The 13,889-nt window shown below is 50.9% G+C and overlaps 6 protein-coding genes across 6 annotated transcripts; 3 read left to right on the forward strand and 3 right to left on the reverse strand.

The window, feature by feature from the left end:
- Positions 1-2,176: 2,176 nt before the first annotated feature.
- On the forward strand, positions 2,177-3,025 carry COCMIDRAFT_110384 (glycoside hydrolase family 12 protein; the record flags this gene model as incomplete). The annotated part of the gene is made up of 3 exons (XM_007695438.1): positions 2,177-2,595; positions 2,667-2,887; positions 2,946-3,025. 3 exons carry the CDS (start codon positions 2,177-2,179, stop codon positions 3,023-3,025), a joined length of 720 nt encoding a protein of 239 aa, XP_007693628.1.
- Positions 3,026-4,578: 1,553 nt separating this feature from the next.
- Positions 4,579-5,172, forward strand: COCMIDRAFT_110392 (uncharacterized protein; the record flags this gene model as incomplete). The annotated part of the gene is made up of 1 exon (XM_007695439.1): positions 4,579-5,172. One exon carries the CDS (start codon positions 4,579-4,581, stop codon positions 5,170-5,172), a length of 594 nt encoding a protein of 197 aa, XP_007693629.1.
- Positions 5,173-5,385: 213 nt separating this feature from the next.
- On the reverse strand, positions 5,386-5,622 carry COCMIDRAFT_41716 (uncharacterized protein; the record flags this gene model as incomplete). The annotated part of the gene is made up of 1 exon (XM_007695440.1): positions 5,386-5,622. One exon carries the CDS (start codon positions 5,620-5,622, stop codon positions 5,386-5,388), a length of 237 nt encoding a protein of 78 aa, XP_007693630.1.
- Positions 5,623-5,778: 156 nt separating this feature from the next.
- COCMIDRAFT_110378 (uncharacterized protein) lies at positions 5,779-7,508 on the reverse strand (the record flags this gene model as incomplete). Its single annotated transcript, XM_007695441.1, has 8 exons — positions 5,779-6,132; positions 6,183-6,448; positions 6,499-6,841; positions 6,891-6,950; positions 6,998-7,067; positions 7,118-7,157; positions 7,210-7,286; positions 7,348-7,508. 8 exons carry the CDS (start codon positions 7,506-7,508, stop codon positions 5,779-5,781), a joined length of 1,371 nt encoding a protein of 456 aa, XP_007693631.1.
- Positions 7,509-8,250: 742 nt separating this feature from the next.
- COCMIDRAFT_10145 (uncharacterized protein) lies at positions 8,251-11,418 on the reverse strand (the record flags this gene model as incomplete). The annotated part of the gene is made up of 4 exons (XM_007695442.1): positions 8,251-9,961; positions 10,015-10,328; positions 10,374-11,291; positions 11,371-11,418. The coding sequence occupies 4 exons, from the start codon at positions 11,416-11,418 to the stop codon at positions 8,251-8,253; spliced, it is 2,991 nt and encodes a 996-aa protein (XP_007693632.1).
- A 670-nt stretch (positions 11,419-12,088) lies between these two features.
- On the forward strand, positions 12,089-13,237 carry COCMIDRAFT_110386 (uncharacterized protein; the record flags this gene model as incomplete). The annotated part of the gene is made up of 3 exons (XM_007695443.1): positions 12,089-12,192; positions 12,255-12,805; positions 12,876-13,237. The coding sequence occupies 3 exons, from the start codon at positions 12,089-12,091 to the stop codon at positions 13,235-13,237; spliced, it is 1,017 nt and encodes a 338-aa protein (XP_007693633.1).
- Positions 13,238-13,889: the final 652 nt, after the last annotated feature.

The following is a 13,889-nucleotide window of genomic DNA, read 5'->3' on the forward strand; positions in this document are numbered from 1 at the left end:
AATATTTTAGTAGTAGTTAAAAGCTTTTTTTTTAGTAGGTATGTATTTTAGTGGGGTGTTGCATTGGGTGAACTGTTGCACGCACTGACCACATCCAGTAGGCTACCTCAGATTGAAGCATCTCGTGTCAGACGGGCCGTGATAGACGTTGCTCAGATGCAATTCGTGAATACGAGTGATGCGATCTCGGTTAGTCAGCCTTGCGTAGAAACTACTCAGCATCAGAGCAGTATTCTGCTCTTGCTACGCCTTGAGACATAGCCATAAATATTATCCTAGGCGACTCGAGCTTAACAGCACGAGAAAAGAGTAATCACATCTGCCCAGCTACAACTCCGGCGAAATCACATGGACTGCAGGTGTCTTCGTATATCAAAACAGAAGACGTCGAATTAAGATTGTTAGTCGCAATCAACGCATCAAGTATATATGCAGGGTTGAAATACTCAAAGAAGCTTGGTCCAATCAGCAAGACGGAAAGGAAACAAAACCCGTTGCGAACACGAAGCCATAGAGTGGGTCAAGACAAGTCGGTAGTAGTTCTAGCCAGCTCTCCATCTACACCTTCACCAAGCGAGTCTGGATTGGAGTAAACATGTTTCAACGCACGAGAGTGGGCCCATTGCTCGGGATCGAGGTCACTTCACCGTCCCGCAACTACCGAACCCTGTGAAGAGAGAAGACTTCTAAATTTAAAAGCCTGGGAGAGCTTGTGATATTGATAAAATAATTCATTATACACAGAGTACTCAAAGTCGCTTTACGAGCAAGGGTTATATCATGGAGGGCTTGCATGCGGAGAAACTCCTGCTAATATCGGTGTTCAACAATCATTTAAGAAGCTGTAAGTGAAACACCCCCCAGCATACTAGGGTTGCGTATAGTTGTGCTTACAACGTCTTTCAGGCGGTTACGATACTCATTCAAGCACCGACGCGTTAGTAGCGCGGTATTTTTCCTGTGGTCGAAGAACGGCATTCACAACGGAACTACCACGGTAGCGAAGAAAAGACCATGTGGAGGCGCATTGTCAGATGATGCAACGCGGGTGACGATATGCTGGGGTTGTGCTGACCCCCGCACCAAATTCCGGGCCGTTGCCTTGGCGGATGCGACATCAGAGCGAGCTTTCCGAGAAGTCGTAAACTGCGTCTGCAGTGCAGGAGATACTCAAAGAATTAATGGCATTAACACTCTATATCTTGTTCGATATTAAGGTACGTAGGGGTTCCTGCATCGACGTGCGGCCAATCCCGCACCCCCGTTGCGCCTAGAGGGATCAGTTTCATCTATTTTGCTAGGTCCTCGTGACGGCCCTCTCCCCACTCTTGCGTCCATCGCATATCAGATAGGATCAATTCACATGCAGTTCTACTTTCAGCTACCGGGAATCTGCATCTGTGCTGTCCTTCTGCTTACCCTCCAATACTCCCAAGAGAGAGCTACTGCTCTGAAGGGTATCACTGTCCGATCCGTCCTCTTCCATTGCGCCTGAGAAACAGGAAAATCGGGAACGCTTCCGGTCCTTGGAACATTGAACAACCAGGAACATGACTCTAGAAGTTTGGAAAACAGCTAGACGTGAAGAGCAGATCGTCCCCGGCCCATGTGTGTGGTACTGGAATCTTGCCGAATCAGGAAAAACATGAAAGCCATCATGTCAGCACGGTCGTAGAATTGTGGGGTATCTTTCTGGAACTTGAGCGCATTTAGAACAACGCCCGGTAGTCGGGAGAACACGACGGCAGATATCCAGGATATTAGCTATTGTTTCCCAGGCCGTTGTTCAAGCGGAGACTAATTCGCCGATGCAGGTAATACAAGTGGGTTAGCGACGCGACGTGTGATTGGCGACTCATATTAAATTCTCCGTCCAGGACCTGCTCACATGAGTAGTTGACGCCCCCATGAGGCTGGTGATAGAACTTGTTCGAGCGGTGGCTTCTGGAGACGCCGTCGGAATCTAGGGAAGCATCGCGACTGATGGAGGACTGAATTATATGAGGACCCACTGAATTTTTCCCCACCGTCTAAAGTCATGATCCTAGACCATGTGGAGTCGTGAAGGTAATTATGGAGAAGTACAAAAGGTCGAGGATACGCACAGGGAAAACAGCACGCATCACAACAGACAATCTTTCCAAGCCAATCAACCGTCGACCATAAATCGCCCACCATGAAGGTTGTATCATTCATTCTCAGTGCTCTGGCCTCCCTCTCGGCCGCTCAGCAAGCCACCCTCTGCAAGGACTTCGAGTACTACTCCAGCAACGGCTACGAGCTCAACAACAACATCTGGGGCCGCAGCTCAGCCACCTCTGGATCTCAATGCACCTATGTCAACAGCGTGAGCTCGACTGGCGCCAAGTGGACCTCCAACTGGCAGTGGCAGGGTGGCCGTGACAACGTCAAGAGCTACGTCTACTCTGGCCGTCAAATCACCAAGAAGCCCGTCAGCCAGTACAACAACCTCGAGACCGAGGCCTACTGGGTCTACGACACCTCCAACATCCGCTGCAATGTTGCCTACGATCTCTTCACCTCTGCCAACGTCAACCACCCCACCAGCAGCGGTGACTACGAGCTCATGGTCTGGTATGTCTTGCATTATCCAAAAAAATCTGTTTCTCCACTATGACATATACTAACGTTTGGGACAATTATAGGCTCGGCAGGTACGATGTGTACCCCATTGGATCCTCGCAAGGGATGGTCAACGTCGCCGGCCGCCAATGGGAACTCTTCTACGGTCTCAACGGCAACATGAAGGTCTACAGCTTCGTTACTCCTTCGGGCCCCATCTACAACTTCAAGGCCAGCATGAAGGACTTCTTCCAGTACCTCGCCAACAACAAGGGTTTCCCTATTACCAGCCAGAACCTCATTAGTAAGTTTATTTCAAGTGACAGGTTGGCGATGATGCAAGATGCTAACACCCATGATAGCCTACCAGTTCGGTACCGAGGCCTTCACTGGTGGCCCCGCCAAGTTCACTGTCAACCAGTGGTCCGCCAACGCTTATTAAATCAGAAACGAAAACACCAACTAAGGTCTTTTTTTTATTTTCCCGCACGGAAAATGCGCCCTTTTTGGTTTGAATCTTTCTGATCAAGCGACACCCAAACGACTATAACCAACTAAACAAAAATTCATACGAGCGGTACTAACGATGGAAACGGTTTACATATTCGAGATGTCTTGAGATGTGTGTGTGTGTGTGTGTGTGTGTGTGTGTGTGTGTTTCTGTTTAATTTTCAACTGTATATATCCAACCTTTACCTTCTTCAAAACCCCCTTCAATTAAACAAAGTCGATGATTGCGCCTTTGCCCTTATCCCAACCATGCATGCTTGTTGTATCACAAACAATCAAACCACCGTTGACTTGCCCTCCCCCCCCTTTCCCAGCCACCCATCCGCCACACACACACACACACACATAATAAAACCTCCGACAATCCTTTCCGCCTTATCCACCTCCGACTTCCAGTATTCCATAAGTGACGCGACACTCTTGCTCCCCATTCGCCACATCCCTCCCAGCCAGTAAATCTCGCTTACTGTAAGAGAAGCCATGGCAGCCCCGCTATTGGCTCGACGCAACGAGGTACGTGCGCACACCCCTCCGACGCTACTACGAGTGCCGAACGAGCGAGCGAGCGAGGTGCCGGGCTGGCGTGTTGTGTATGGATGAGCCAGTTAATGGGCTGAAGCGATATGCGGGTTGGGGATTTGCTGGCGGATGAAGGAAGTGTTTCATGTTTTTGTGTAGTAGTATGGACCCCTTTTTTCGGTTGTTTGGCTTTTTTGGGGATGGGGGGACGGGGCGGATGTAGGTAGGTTGGGGGGTTGATTGGGGAGTTGCGTATTTGACGGTTGTGGATAGGATGGTTGTGGACGGGAGGGAAAGGAGAGAGTAGGGTAGGGATGTGTTGTGGTATTTACAAGTGTAAGTAGTATGGATTCTTTTGTTTTTGATGTTCCTACTACTACTTACTCATTTTTGTCACTATTTCCTCTTTTCCCCTTCCCTTGTTCCCTTATTTTTCTCTTTCTAGAATAGACCTAGACGGCACGTCACTCCCTTGCTATTTGGCCATCTAAACGAGATTCTTTCCTCTTTTGTTTCTATTTTCACCTTCGTCATCTTCAGCACCTCGTGGTTTTTCTCTTCTTGTCTCTCACGCGGACGGGGCACATGGAGAAGTTGCGATAACAGGTGACCGCGAGGAAACTACTAGGCTAGCAACAAGACGTCACTCGGAACTTTTTTTCTCTTACACTTGTACTATTATTTGTACAACACAAACGAGCTCTCGGATACATTCTTCTTCTACTGTTCGGCAAAACAAACGATTTCGGATTACAAAGGACAACTCGGCTGGCTACACTTTGCTTGTTACACGTTCCACGAGCGCGACTAAACAACACGCCATTTTCTCGACTCCCACTACCACCTCGCTGACACAATTATATTTTCGACTCTCGACCTGGACCAAAGGGGGGAAAAAAGGAGGAACGCAACAACTCGCACCACTGCCATCGAATCTCGAATTCAATCCACACACCATCACCAAGCATGCTCTTCCTACCAACCCTCCTCCTCACCTCCACCACCACCACCACCACAACCCTCGCCTCCCCCTTACCCTTCTCAAACTCCTGCACCCCCACCAACCTCCTCCAAAATCCCTCCTTCGAATCCTCCCCCCAGGACCTCTCCCCCTGGCTCTCCCTAGCCACAGGCTCCTTCTCCACCCGCAGCCTCACACGCGACAACCCAGGCGGCCACAACAGCGCAACCGCGTACATCGCCTCATGTAACAGCAGCGCGGATATCTTGTCTACGCTTACGCTGTCACAGTCGTATATTGAAGTGGCGGGTGGAAAGGAGGTGGAGTGTTATGCGTGGGTTAGGGCGGGAAAGGGGGGGAAGGGGAGGGCGAGGGTCGAGGTTTTTCTTGATGGGGGGAGTTGTGGGGGTGGGGTTGAGGTTGGGGAGGGACAGGAAGAGGAGGAGTGGGTGAAGGTTGGGGGGAGGGTGGTTGTGCAGGATGTGGGAGCGGGGGGTGTGGGACATACGGTTGCGGTTACGGTGCAGGGGTATGGGGCTGAGGGGGATGAAGGGTGGAGTATTGCGATTGATGATGTTGGGGTTGTTGTTGGATGCTGATGTTGTTGTTGTTGTTTTTTTGTCAGAAGAACTGGGACTATGGATATCAGGGACGCGACCACCGGAGGAGAAAGGAGTACGGTGCTAAGGATACGGAGGCCAAGTGATACTAATCGAATAGTAATAGACACCAGCACATGGTATACAAACCATGCTAATAGATATTTCTTATATCCTTCACTGGGATTCCAATTTCCAACCGAAACTTTAATATCAGCATGACTCCATAAGTTTTGTAGGTGATTGTTGCGTGTGGACTTGAATGTTGCTTTGGATATCTTTTTTTTTCAAAATGAGCATCCCCGACTGAAAGGGTATGGAGACAATAAAGCCTATCTTAGGCAGGCAGTCTAGAAATCTATTCGTAAATAATCGTGACAAAAAGACACATGATTGCGAGGCCCCCTTGGTAAGTATAGAATAGATGTGTAACGCCATCAACAAAACCATGCTCCTCTCTAACCAACAAAGAGCGTTCCCAGTATGTGAGGTAATACACCAAACGAGGGTGGCATGTTTCGTACGCGATCGAGGTGGCGGACGTGGTATTCAAAGTCTAGTTCGCGCCCGTCATCCACAAATGCAAATTGGTATAGGAAATAGCGCTTAGAAAGCACCATATTCTTGATTTGGCGGGAGGTCATAATTTTCCTCGTGGAGACCTTTGAGTGCCTCCTCACCATCTTTGGTAAGGTCCGGTTTGCCAACAGGCGTGACGGCTCCGGTGAAGAATCGCGGCTGCCACTCCTTGTCGGCTGCCTTGCGCTCTGCAGCCTTTTGCCGTTGCTTCTCTTCAATCTCGGTCTTCAAGGTAGTAGCCACACTGTATTGCCTGCCTACTATGGCGTTTGTGACACCTTCCCAGAATTTGAGAGACTCATTAGGAAGTTGCTTCTCAATCGGTGGTACAATCTTGGCGACGGGGTCGAGTGGGTTGAGGTCGATGATGAGGTTCTTCTCCTGATCAAATGTTAAGAGCTGGCAGCCAAATCCCTATTCAGTGTACTTACGGAGACCTTGGCAAAGGGCTTGCTTCCGAGAGTGTAATAAACCTTGTCTTGCCAGCTACCCTCTATCCGGCCAAGAACATCTTTGTCTGAAACATCTTTGATCTTTGTTATGGTGTCGTTGTTTGGGTCATATTTGAAGATGACTCCCATGACCTTATTTTGGGACCGGCCGAGCCAGCCTTCTTCCTGGTACTCTAGGATAACCTTCAATCCGGTCTTTGGGCAGGTGATGAAGCAGCTGTCAGCGACGGAAACGTTCAAGGAGCCTGTTCGTCCGGTCAGTCGGTCGGCGCCAATTCTAACAGCGAGCACATACCTCGTAGGATACCTCCCAGGTAAGCCGCTGGATGGGTGAGTTGGTATTCCTCGTTGTCACGGTTCTTCAGGGTGATGAAGATTCCCAAGTTGTGAGCCCCAGCTGCAACACGCACGCTCGTACCAGTAAACTTTGCGCTTATCTGATCATATCCTCGTGCACTGATTCCCTTTTCCGGGCAATCGACATAGAAAGCTGAAACCGGGGGGTGATGTGATGTCTGTTCGGTAAGGTAGGAGACGGTCACCTTCTTGCCACTGCCTTTGGTGCTACTGGCAGCGCTGGTGGGAGCCGAGTTGGGCGTCTTGAGCGTGGGATGCGTGTCTTCGATTTGCCAGTTACACTGCAAGTGTTAGCAAGCAGCTTCATCCAAAGCTATTCCAGCCACATACCCTGAAGAACTCGCCCAAGGTGGAGTTGTAGGGCTTGCATGGCTTGCCTTTGACGTATTTCTGCGCCAGTGTCAGCTATGTCATCGGGATTTGTAGGTGCAGCATACCAGGTCCTTGGTGAACCAGAAGCGCAGGCATCCCAGCATGCGGCCGAGATCGTCATCTGAGTCTCCGATGCTGCACGAGTTAGTGTTTTCTCTTGAAAGGAGCATGTAAGCTGCACTGACCTGATGAATGTGTCGGGTCTGTCCAAGTAGTGCCAGTACTCTGTTATCCCATCAGATCATGTGTATCGCGGCCAGGTATCTAGTCTACATACCCAAGTTTGGTCGGGGCTCGAGGAGTTGTGCGGGAAGAGAGAATCGGACGGCAGCGAGGTCGGAGACGCCAATGAACCTACAAGCAGCACACAGTCAGTCTTCTGAGGGAGCACAGCGACCAAGCGGTGCAACGTTACCTCCTCAATATGCCCAAGAACGTCTTGAACTTGGAGCTGTCATCGGGAGCCTTTTCGGCGGCGGCATTTGAAGGAGTAGGCGCTCGGGAATTGTCACCGGAGTTGAGGGTAGACGCGGGTGCCGAGGCCGACTGGGCCTTCTCAGGGGCGAGGTCCGCCATGGCAGTTTGGCGTATATATGGATGTGTGGTCGTCAAGATGGGTGGTGTCGGGCGGGGATAGAGGCCAGAGCAGTATTGCGGAGAAGGGTCGGGATGTGGTTGGGGGTTTGGTGTTGAGGCGGTGCGCTTTTGCAATGTTCTTAGTGTTAGCGCGCGCGCGGAGGAACTGACTGACGTAGCGCAGCCGATAGCCTTGAACCTTGCTGCAGCGGGGTAGGGGCCTAGCCACCCGTGGAGAAGACGCCACTTGCCCTCTGTGCACTACACTTGCACCCTCACGCCCTCTCTACCCACTCGTGCCTATACAGACGTCCATACTACAACTCACACCAACACCATCGTGCTCGCATCCACGGCCTGAACAAGCGCTTTGGTCACACGGTTGCCGTTCCGCTTTGCAGCGCTTGGCGCGCCGTTATCGTCCATCATGCGGTCTGCGGCAAGACGAAACATGCAATAGGGTCATGCACTGTCAGATCGTGCACCCCTTGATTGGATCTACACTCGCCCTCCACCGCCCCCTACCATGTTTCACCGCACTGTGGCGTCTTCAGAGTTCCATGAGGCGTGTGAGAGCTCGCCACACGCGTTTCCCACCCATATCCGCTACTCTTCAAGTGATAACGTATCCTGACCTTGAACCTGCCCACACGGGGCTAATGTCTGACCAAAGAGATCGGCAATGCAGACGGTCATCCATCCAACTAGCAGCCAGCACCAGCCGCCCTCGTAAAAAGTCTCGTCAATCGTCCCAGTCTCGCCAAACCCCAATTTCACACGCCTGAGGAGTGTTGACATACATCTCCACGTCGTACCACTCCTCCACCGGTCCGCTAGGGCCCGACAATCTGTCCAGCACAAGCCACACATCCCCCTGCCTACAGTCCATCGGATCAATGTCGACGCTCTCGGACCGAACCGTGGCTGAGTCTGCATACTCCCCCTGTTCGCTAGCAATGATGATTCTGCGCTCGGGACCCCGTCCCAGTTCAACACTGAGCCGCAGCGGGCTGCGCGCTAGCTTGCCCAGATCCATTGCCCGAGGGCTTGTTGCCTTCAAGAACCGCGCAATAATTGTATATGATGCCAACCGATGCAAACGAAGTGGTGCAGCCACCTTGTGTACATGTGCACCAAAACATGCTGGAGCAAGCTTCATCGAGAGCAGCCCTGCCCCGTCCCGCGCTATCGGCGTTAACCCCACCTGGCTGCTACTGTCCACTCGCAGTGTATAGTCCCCGGTCAGTCCCGCTTCGAATAGCGAACATATGATGGTATAGTATCCCGGCTGAAGATCTTTGATCTGGGCAAAAACACATCCACTGCGGTGGTTGCCCGAGTCTGCCAGCACATCCCGGCTTTGTAGTCGATACAGCCTTTTCCCGTGTCCAAATGCAAGCTTGACGTGTAAAGGATGTTCGTGATTTGTACTCGTCAGTAGAATCGCTAGCGAACCGCGTTCCCGCACGTGAAGTGAGTATTGGGGATTGTCAAAGTAGTTGGGCGAGTCTGTGCTGCCGCCTGCCGTCTGTCTTGTCCAAGCTCCGGTTTGAATCTCTTGCAACGGAAGTCGTTTTGTCGCTGGCTCAAGTGTCATGGGCGTATTGGCAAATGCCGATAGCGAAAATGTGTACTTTGACCGAGGCAAGTCGTCCTGGTCAATCACTACCGTGTACGTCGTGTTGGCATCCATATCGCTGCGGAGGAGGCATTGAGGTGTCGTCACGTAGTCGCTCGATTCTAGGTACGTGTCCTTGATGTAAATCCGCTCTCCGTGTCCAGTACAGATATAGATGCTCATGTAACCCTTTGGCGCCTCTCCGCTGCCACCAAACTGAGTGTCATTACGAACGCTCCCATCGTTAAATACGTCCGAATCTTCCTTTGTGGTTTCTTGTGCATCCCGGAAATGACGGCTCAAAAGAAGCCAGACGGGCCCGGCACCTTTGGATGTAAATGCAAATTGTGGATTGTTGACTATGCATCCGGCTGGTGTTGACGCATTGATGTCCCACTCGAAATGGATATCTTGACGATAACGAAAAAGTCCAGGATTCCAGTTGAGATATAAACTCTCAAAATGCTGTATGACCTGCTCAAGCCCTATCCAGAACGTTGTTGGGTGAGGCCGATCTTGTGTTGGGACGCTGTCTCTGTGGTAGACCTCCACACTGGTATTGGGCTCTCCAGCAGTAGAATTGTCCATGGCAGCTACGGCACATGGGCGAGGTCCACGCCAACCCTTGCCTTCAATCCATGGATTCTTGACGAGCAACAGACGGTCGTGCTCCGTCTCCTTCATGTCGAGTATGACATAGCTGTGTTGGCCCTCGAGTCCAAATTCACGCTCTTGCTTAGTTGACATTTTGCCTGTGCCTGCAGTGACCAAAACGTCTCCATACATGAAAGCGTTGTAGATGCGCTTCCATAACTGATCAGGCACTGTGTCCGTCCTGCAAATCCGTTAGCGTACCTCGGAGCGAGCCTAAGAAAACATATAGCATACTCTTGTAGGAAGACTTGTTCCGGAATCCACCCAGTCATTGCCCATAGGTCACCACACGAGTTACTACCGGGGAAGTCGTAACCACCACGGACTTTGAGATAGGCCTTCTCGAGTAATGCTGGCCACAACAAGGCTGGGTTACGACGGTCGATGACGTGGAGTACCCGGTGAGTTTTTGAAACAGGCAGTCGGTCGTCGATGACAACTTTCCTCCAACAACCGTTGAAGTTGAGTCGCACAACATATTTGCCATTTGACGATGGCACTGGTTTTCCACGCTGTTTATCAAATGGGTATAGCTTGTTGGTGAGAATCTGTAATGGTCAATATCAAACCTGCCCTGGGTCTAGAAGACGAACCTGTTCATGCCCACGCTCTGAGCGAGCAATACCAGCACATAGACTTGTGACCACCGAACAATCCGAAGCTGCATCCTGTACGAGATCCAGAGGTTTCGAGCTAGACATTAAAGGTCCGGCGCCATTGGTGCTATCGGAGGATAATGAAGGCGGTGGTATAGCTTCTTTTGCCCGCAGCCAGTCCAAGAAGAATTGCTGTTGGTATGGAGAAAGACTGAGATCACCCATGTCAATAAAACCCCCGTCTCCATGAAGTGAAGTGAACTCGTCCGCGGATGGCTCCTTGGTCCAGGGCGGAAATTTGTAGCCGTTAACCATAGAGGCCTTTAGTAAGATGATTTCCTCCCTCTTAGAGAGTTGCCTGCTTGACATGGGCTCGCGCAATCTATATATCTGGGGATGGGAAGCTGCCGCTCGTGAGGGAGAAGCTTCACTCATATTGGGCAGTGGCGAGTGAGAAAGTGTGCTGACAGGATAGGGTTGCGAGGACGACTTTAGACTTGGGTTAGATACAGTGTCGATATCAAGGGCGTTAGTGGGTTTGGTATTAGGGCTGTTTTGGTAGGACGCATCGGGCGTTGAGGCAGAGGAAAGGCCATGACGAGAAGAGCTTGACTTTGTGATAGTGTCTTGGAAAGTCGATGATGAATCTGCTGCTACTGCGACTTGCGTGGCCCACTGTCCAATGTGGTGGCTTTTGGAGTTAGTTGGCTGTGGCTTCGCAGATTGTGTCCACATTCCAGTCTTCTTGATGCGGTCGGCAACATTCATTATTTCGCCACATTGTGCTTTGAGCAGCTTCTTCTCATCTTGGTTTGACGTCAACTTGAGCGCTTTCATGAGATTCTCAGCTGCGCTAATGGCCAAAGTGAGAGCCTCATCTTTGGTAGCAGCCGTATCCAGTTGAGAGCGGTAGTTCTAGAGAGCCGCACATCAGTAAGCGGTGCTGTTCAAGGGTCACTATTGTAGTGGGAGGGCTGGCTGCGATATCACATACGCTTGCAGCAGCTTTGCAAGCCTCGAGCTGAGTGGCGCGGTCTGCCATGATAAAAAGCACAAACGCAGCAACGGAGCAGGGATTTGATCAATACGGCACGGAGAATACGAGACTACCTGTAGTGGGTCATGCCGATAAAGTCACCGGGGGTTGAGGTCAGAGGTAAGCCAGAAATGGTGATGGTGTTGTGGTGTTGTTGCCCGGAGAGTTACAAGGTTTAGCGCGACGCACGCTCCTGCCCGAGCAAAGTCGCGACTGCCATGTGAGCCAGACACAAACAATTGGGGGCAGGCAGTAGACCGTGTCTTTTTTCTTTCTTTCTCAATCTCTAAAACGATTCAATTTTTTTATACTGTTCTAGTTATGGCGTCTGGACTTATCAACTCCAGGCCCAATAAGAAGTCATGCTGTAGACGCCTCTGGTGTGTCGTCATACATGGGCCCGAAACTGAACCTCGGCCTCTGGGACCTCGGGAGAGGTCAGCCATGCCTGCGACCGCGCTATCACGTTGCGGAGCGTCACAATCGTCCCTTGCCCACTTTTTCTACACCTCCGATGCTGCCATCTTGAACCTTTACTTGGCTTGCTTGCTCTACCATGAGATAGCTGCAACTACACTCCAACAACACCGTCACTCCTCATAGCCGATTGCGTGCTCTGTCCCTCAGCGCAGTGCTCGAGCCGTCTCTCCGATAACCGCTTCCCACAATCGCTACCATGGGCGGACAGTCCAAAGTAGAGACCCTGCCGCCATGGGGTAATGCTGTTGCCGGCGCTGCTGGCGCAGTCATTGCAAACACTCTTGTCTACCCATTGGATTTGTGCGTATCTCCGCCAACGTGCCCTCTTGCTCACTTGAGGCACACGCTAACGGATTCCCCAGGATCAAGACGCGGTTACAAGTCCAGGTCAAGCGCTCTCCCACCGCAGACGCCACCAATCCTGCTGATGACGAGCACTACGATAGTGCGCTCGATGCGATACGAAAAGTCTTTGCCCAGGAGGGCTTGTCGGGTCTGTATGCCGGCATGGGAGGTGCGCTGCTCGGCGTAGCCTCCACAAACTTTGCCTACTTTTACTGGTACACGATTGTCCGCACTCTCTACATGTCCAACCGCGCACTGCAAACGCCGCCCGGTACTGCTGTCGAGCTTTCGCTAGGAGCCGTTGCTGGCGCCCTCGCCCAGCTGTTCACTATCCCCGTTGCGGTAGTGACAACGAGGCAGCAGACCATGAGCAAGGCAGAGCGCAAGGGCATGATTGCCACTGCCATGGACGTAGTCAATGGTGAAGACGGTTGGACCGGCCTCTGGCGAGGCCTGAGGGCGAGTTTGGTTCTGGTCATCAACCCCTCCATCACGTATGGTGCCTATCAACGGCTGCGCGAGGTTCTGTACCCAGGAAAGAAGAACCTGAAGCCCATGGAGGCCTTTCGTAAGTTACTCTCTCGACACTGGGCTTCTGTTTTTATGCACTGTGAACAAGGAAAACTAACACGCAACAGTCCTCGGCTCGCTTTCCAAAATGCTCGCAACAATCGCGACACAACCCCTCATTGTCGCAAAAGTCGGCCTGCAGTCAAAACCACCGCCATCCAGGAACGGCAAGCCCTTCAAGTCCTTTACGGAAGTCATGCAATATATTATCGAGCACGAAGGCGCCACGGCGCTATTCAAGGGCATCGGACCCCAGATTCTCAAGGGCCTTCTTGTCCAGGGTTTCCTCATGATGACCAAGGAGCGCATCGAACTTTCTTTCATTCTACTTTTCCGTTACTTCAGACAGGTGCGCGCCCAGAAGCTGCAGAAACTGGCAAATCTAGCGGCCGAGAAGGCGGGTCAGGCAGCTCCTATCCTTGTCAAGTAAAGAGAGAGAGAGAAAGAGCTCTTTATGTCCCGTTGTTGAGAGGTTTACGCAATCATTTCAGGTGTATATATACCCTGGTTTGGCCCTAGTCTTTTTTTTGGTTCTGAATGTGCCGCGTTGCGATGGCGTTTAGATTTGTTGTTTAAGCATATTACGGATTTTATATGTTGTTAGCGGTATAGATCCAATAAACGTCTTTTTTCTTCTTTGGAGATTTTGCACGTGTTTAAACATTTGCTTTGTGAATGTCGTTTTGATAAATAGATGCACATGCGGCTTGCATTCTTTCAACAGCGTAGACGTGAAAGAAAGCTTAGATTGAACATCACTCTTTACCATCAATAACTTATTCCTCCTCTCGCTTAGCCGGCTCGGACTAGAATTGTAGAGGTAATACCGAGAGCGAATTTTTTTTTGATCTGAGACCTCTCAGTGAAGACAATCTGACTTGGCTTTTTTTTTGTTCGTCCTGCACGATGAGTCTGCTGAAATGTGTGTGTGTGTGTGTGTGTGTTTAGCAAATCTTCTTAGTACCAGTAAGCCATCTCTCTCTCTCTCTTTCTCACATACAGCAAAGATTCATCTTTTTTTTTACGCAAAATATCGACACAAACTACAGCCAAGATGGACAGATATCGAATCTACATGATTC

Source organism: Bipolaris oryzae (assembly GCF_000523455.1).
Source record: "Bipolaris oryzae ATCC 44560 unplaced genomic scaffold scaffold_319, whole genome shotgun sequence".
Taxonomy (NCBI): Eukaryota; Fungi; Ascomycota; class Dothideomycetes; order Pleosporales; family Pleosporaceae; genus Bipolaris; species Bipolaris oryzae.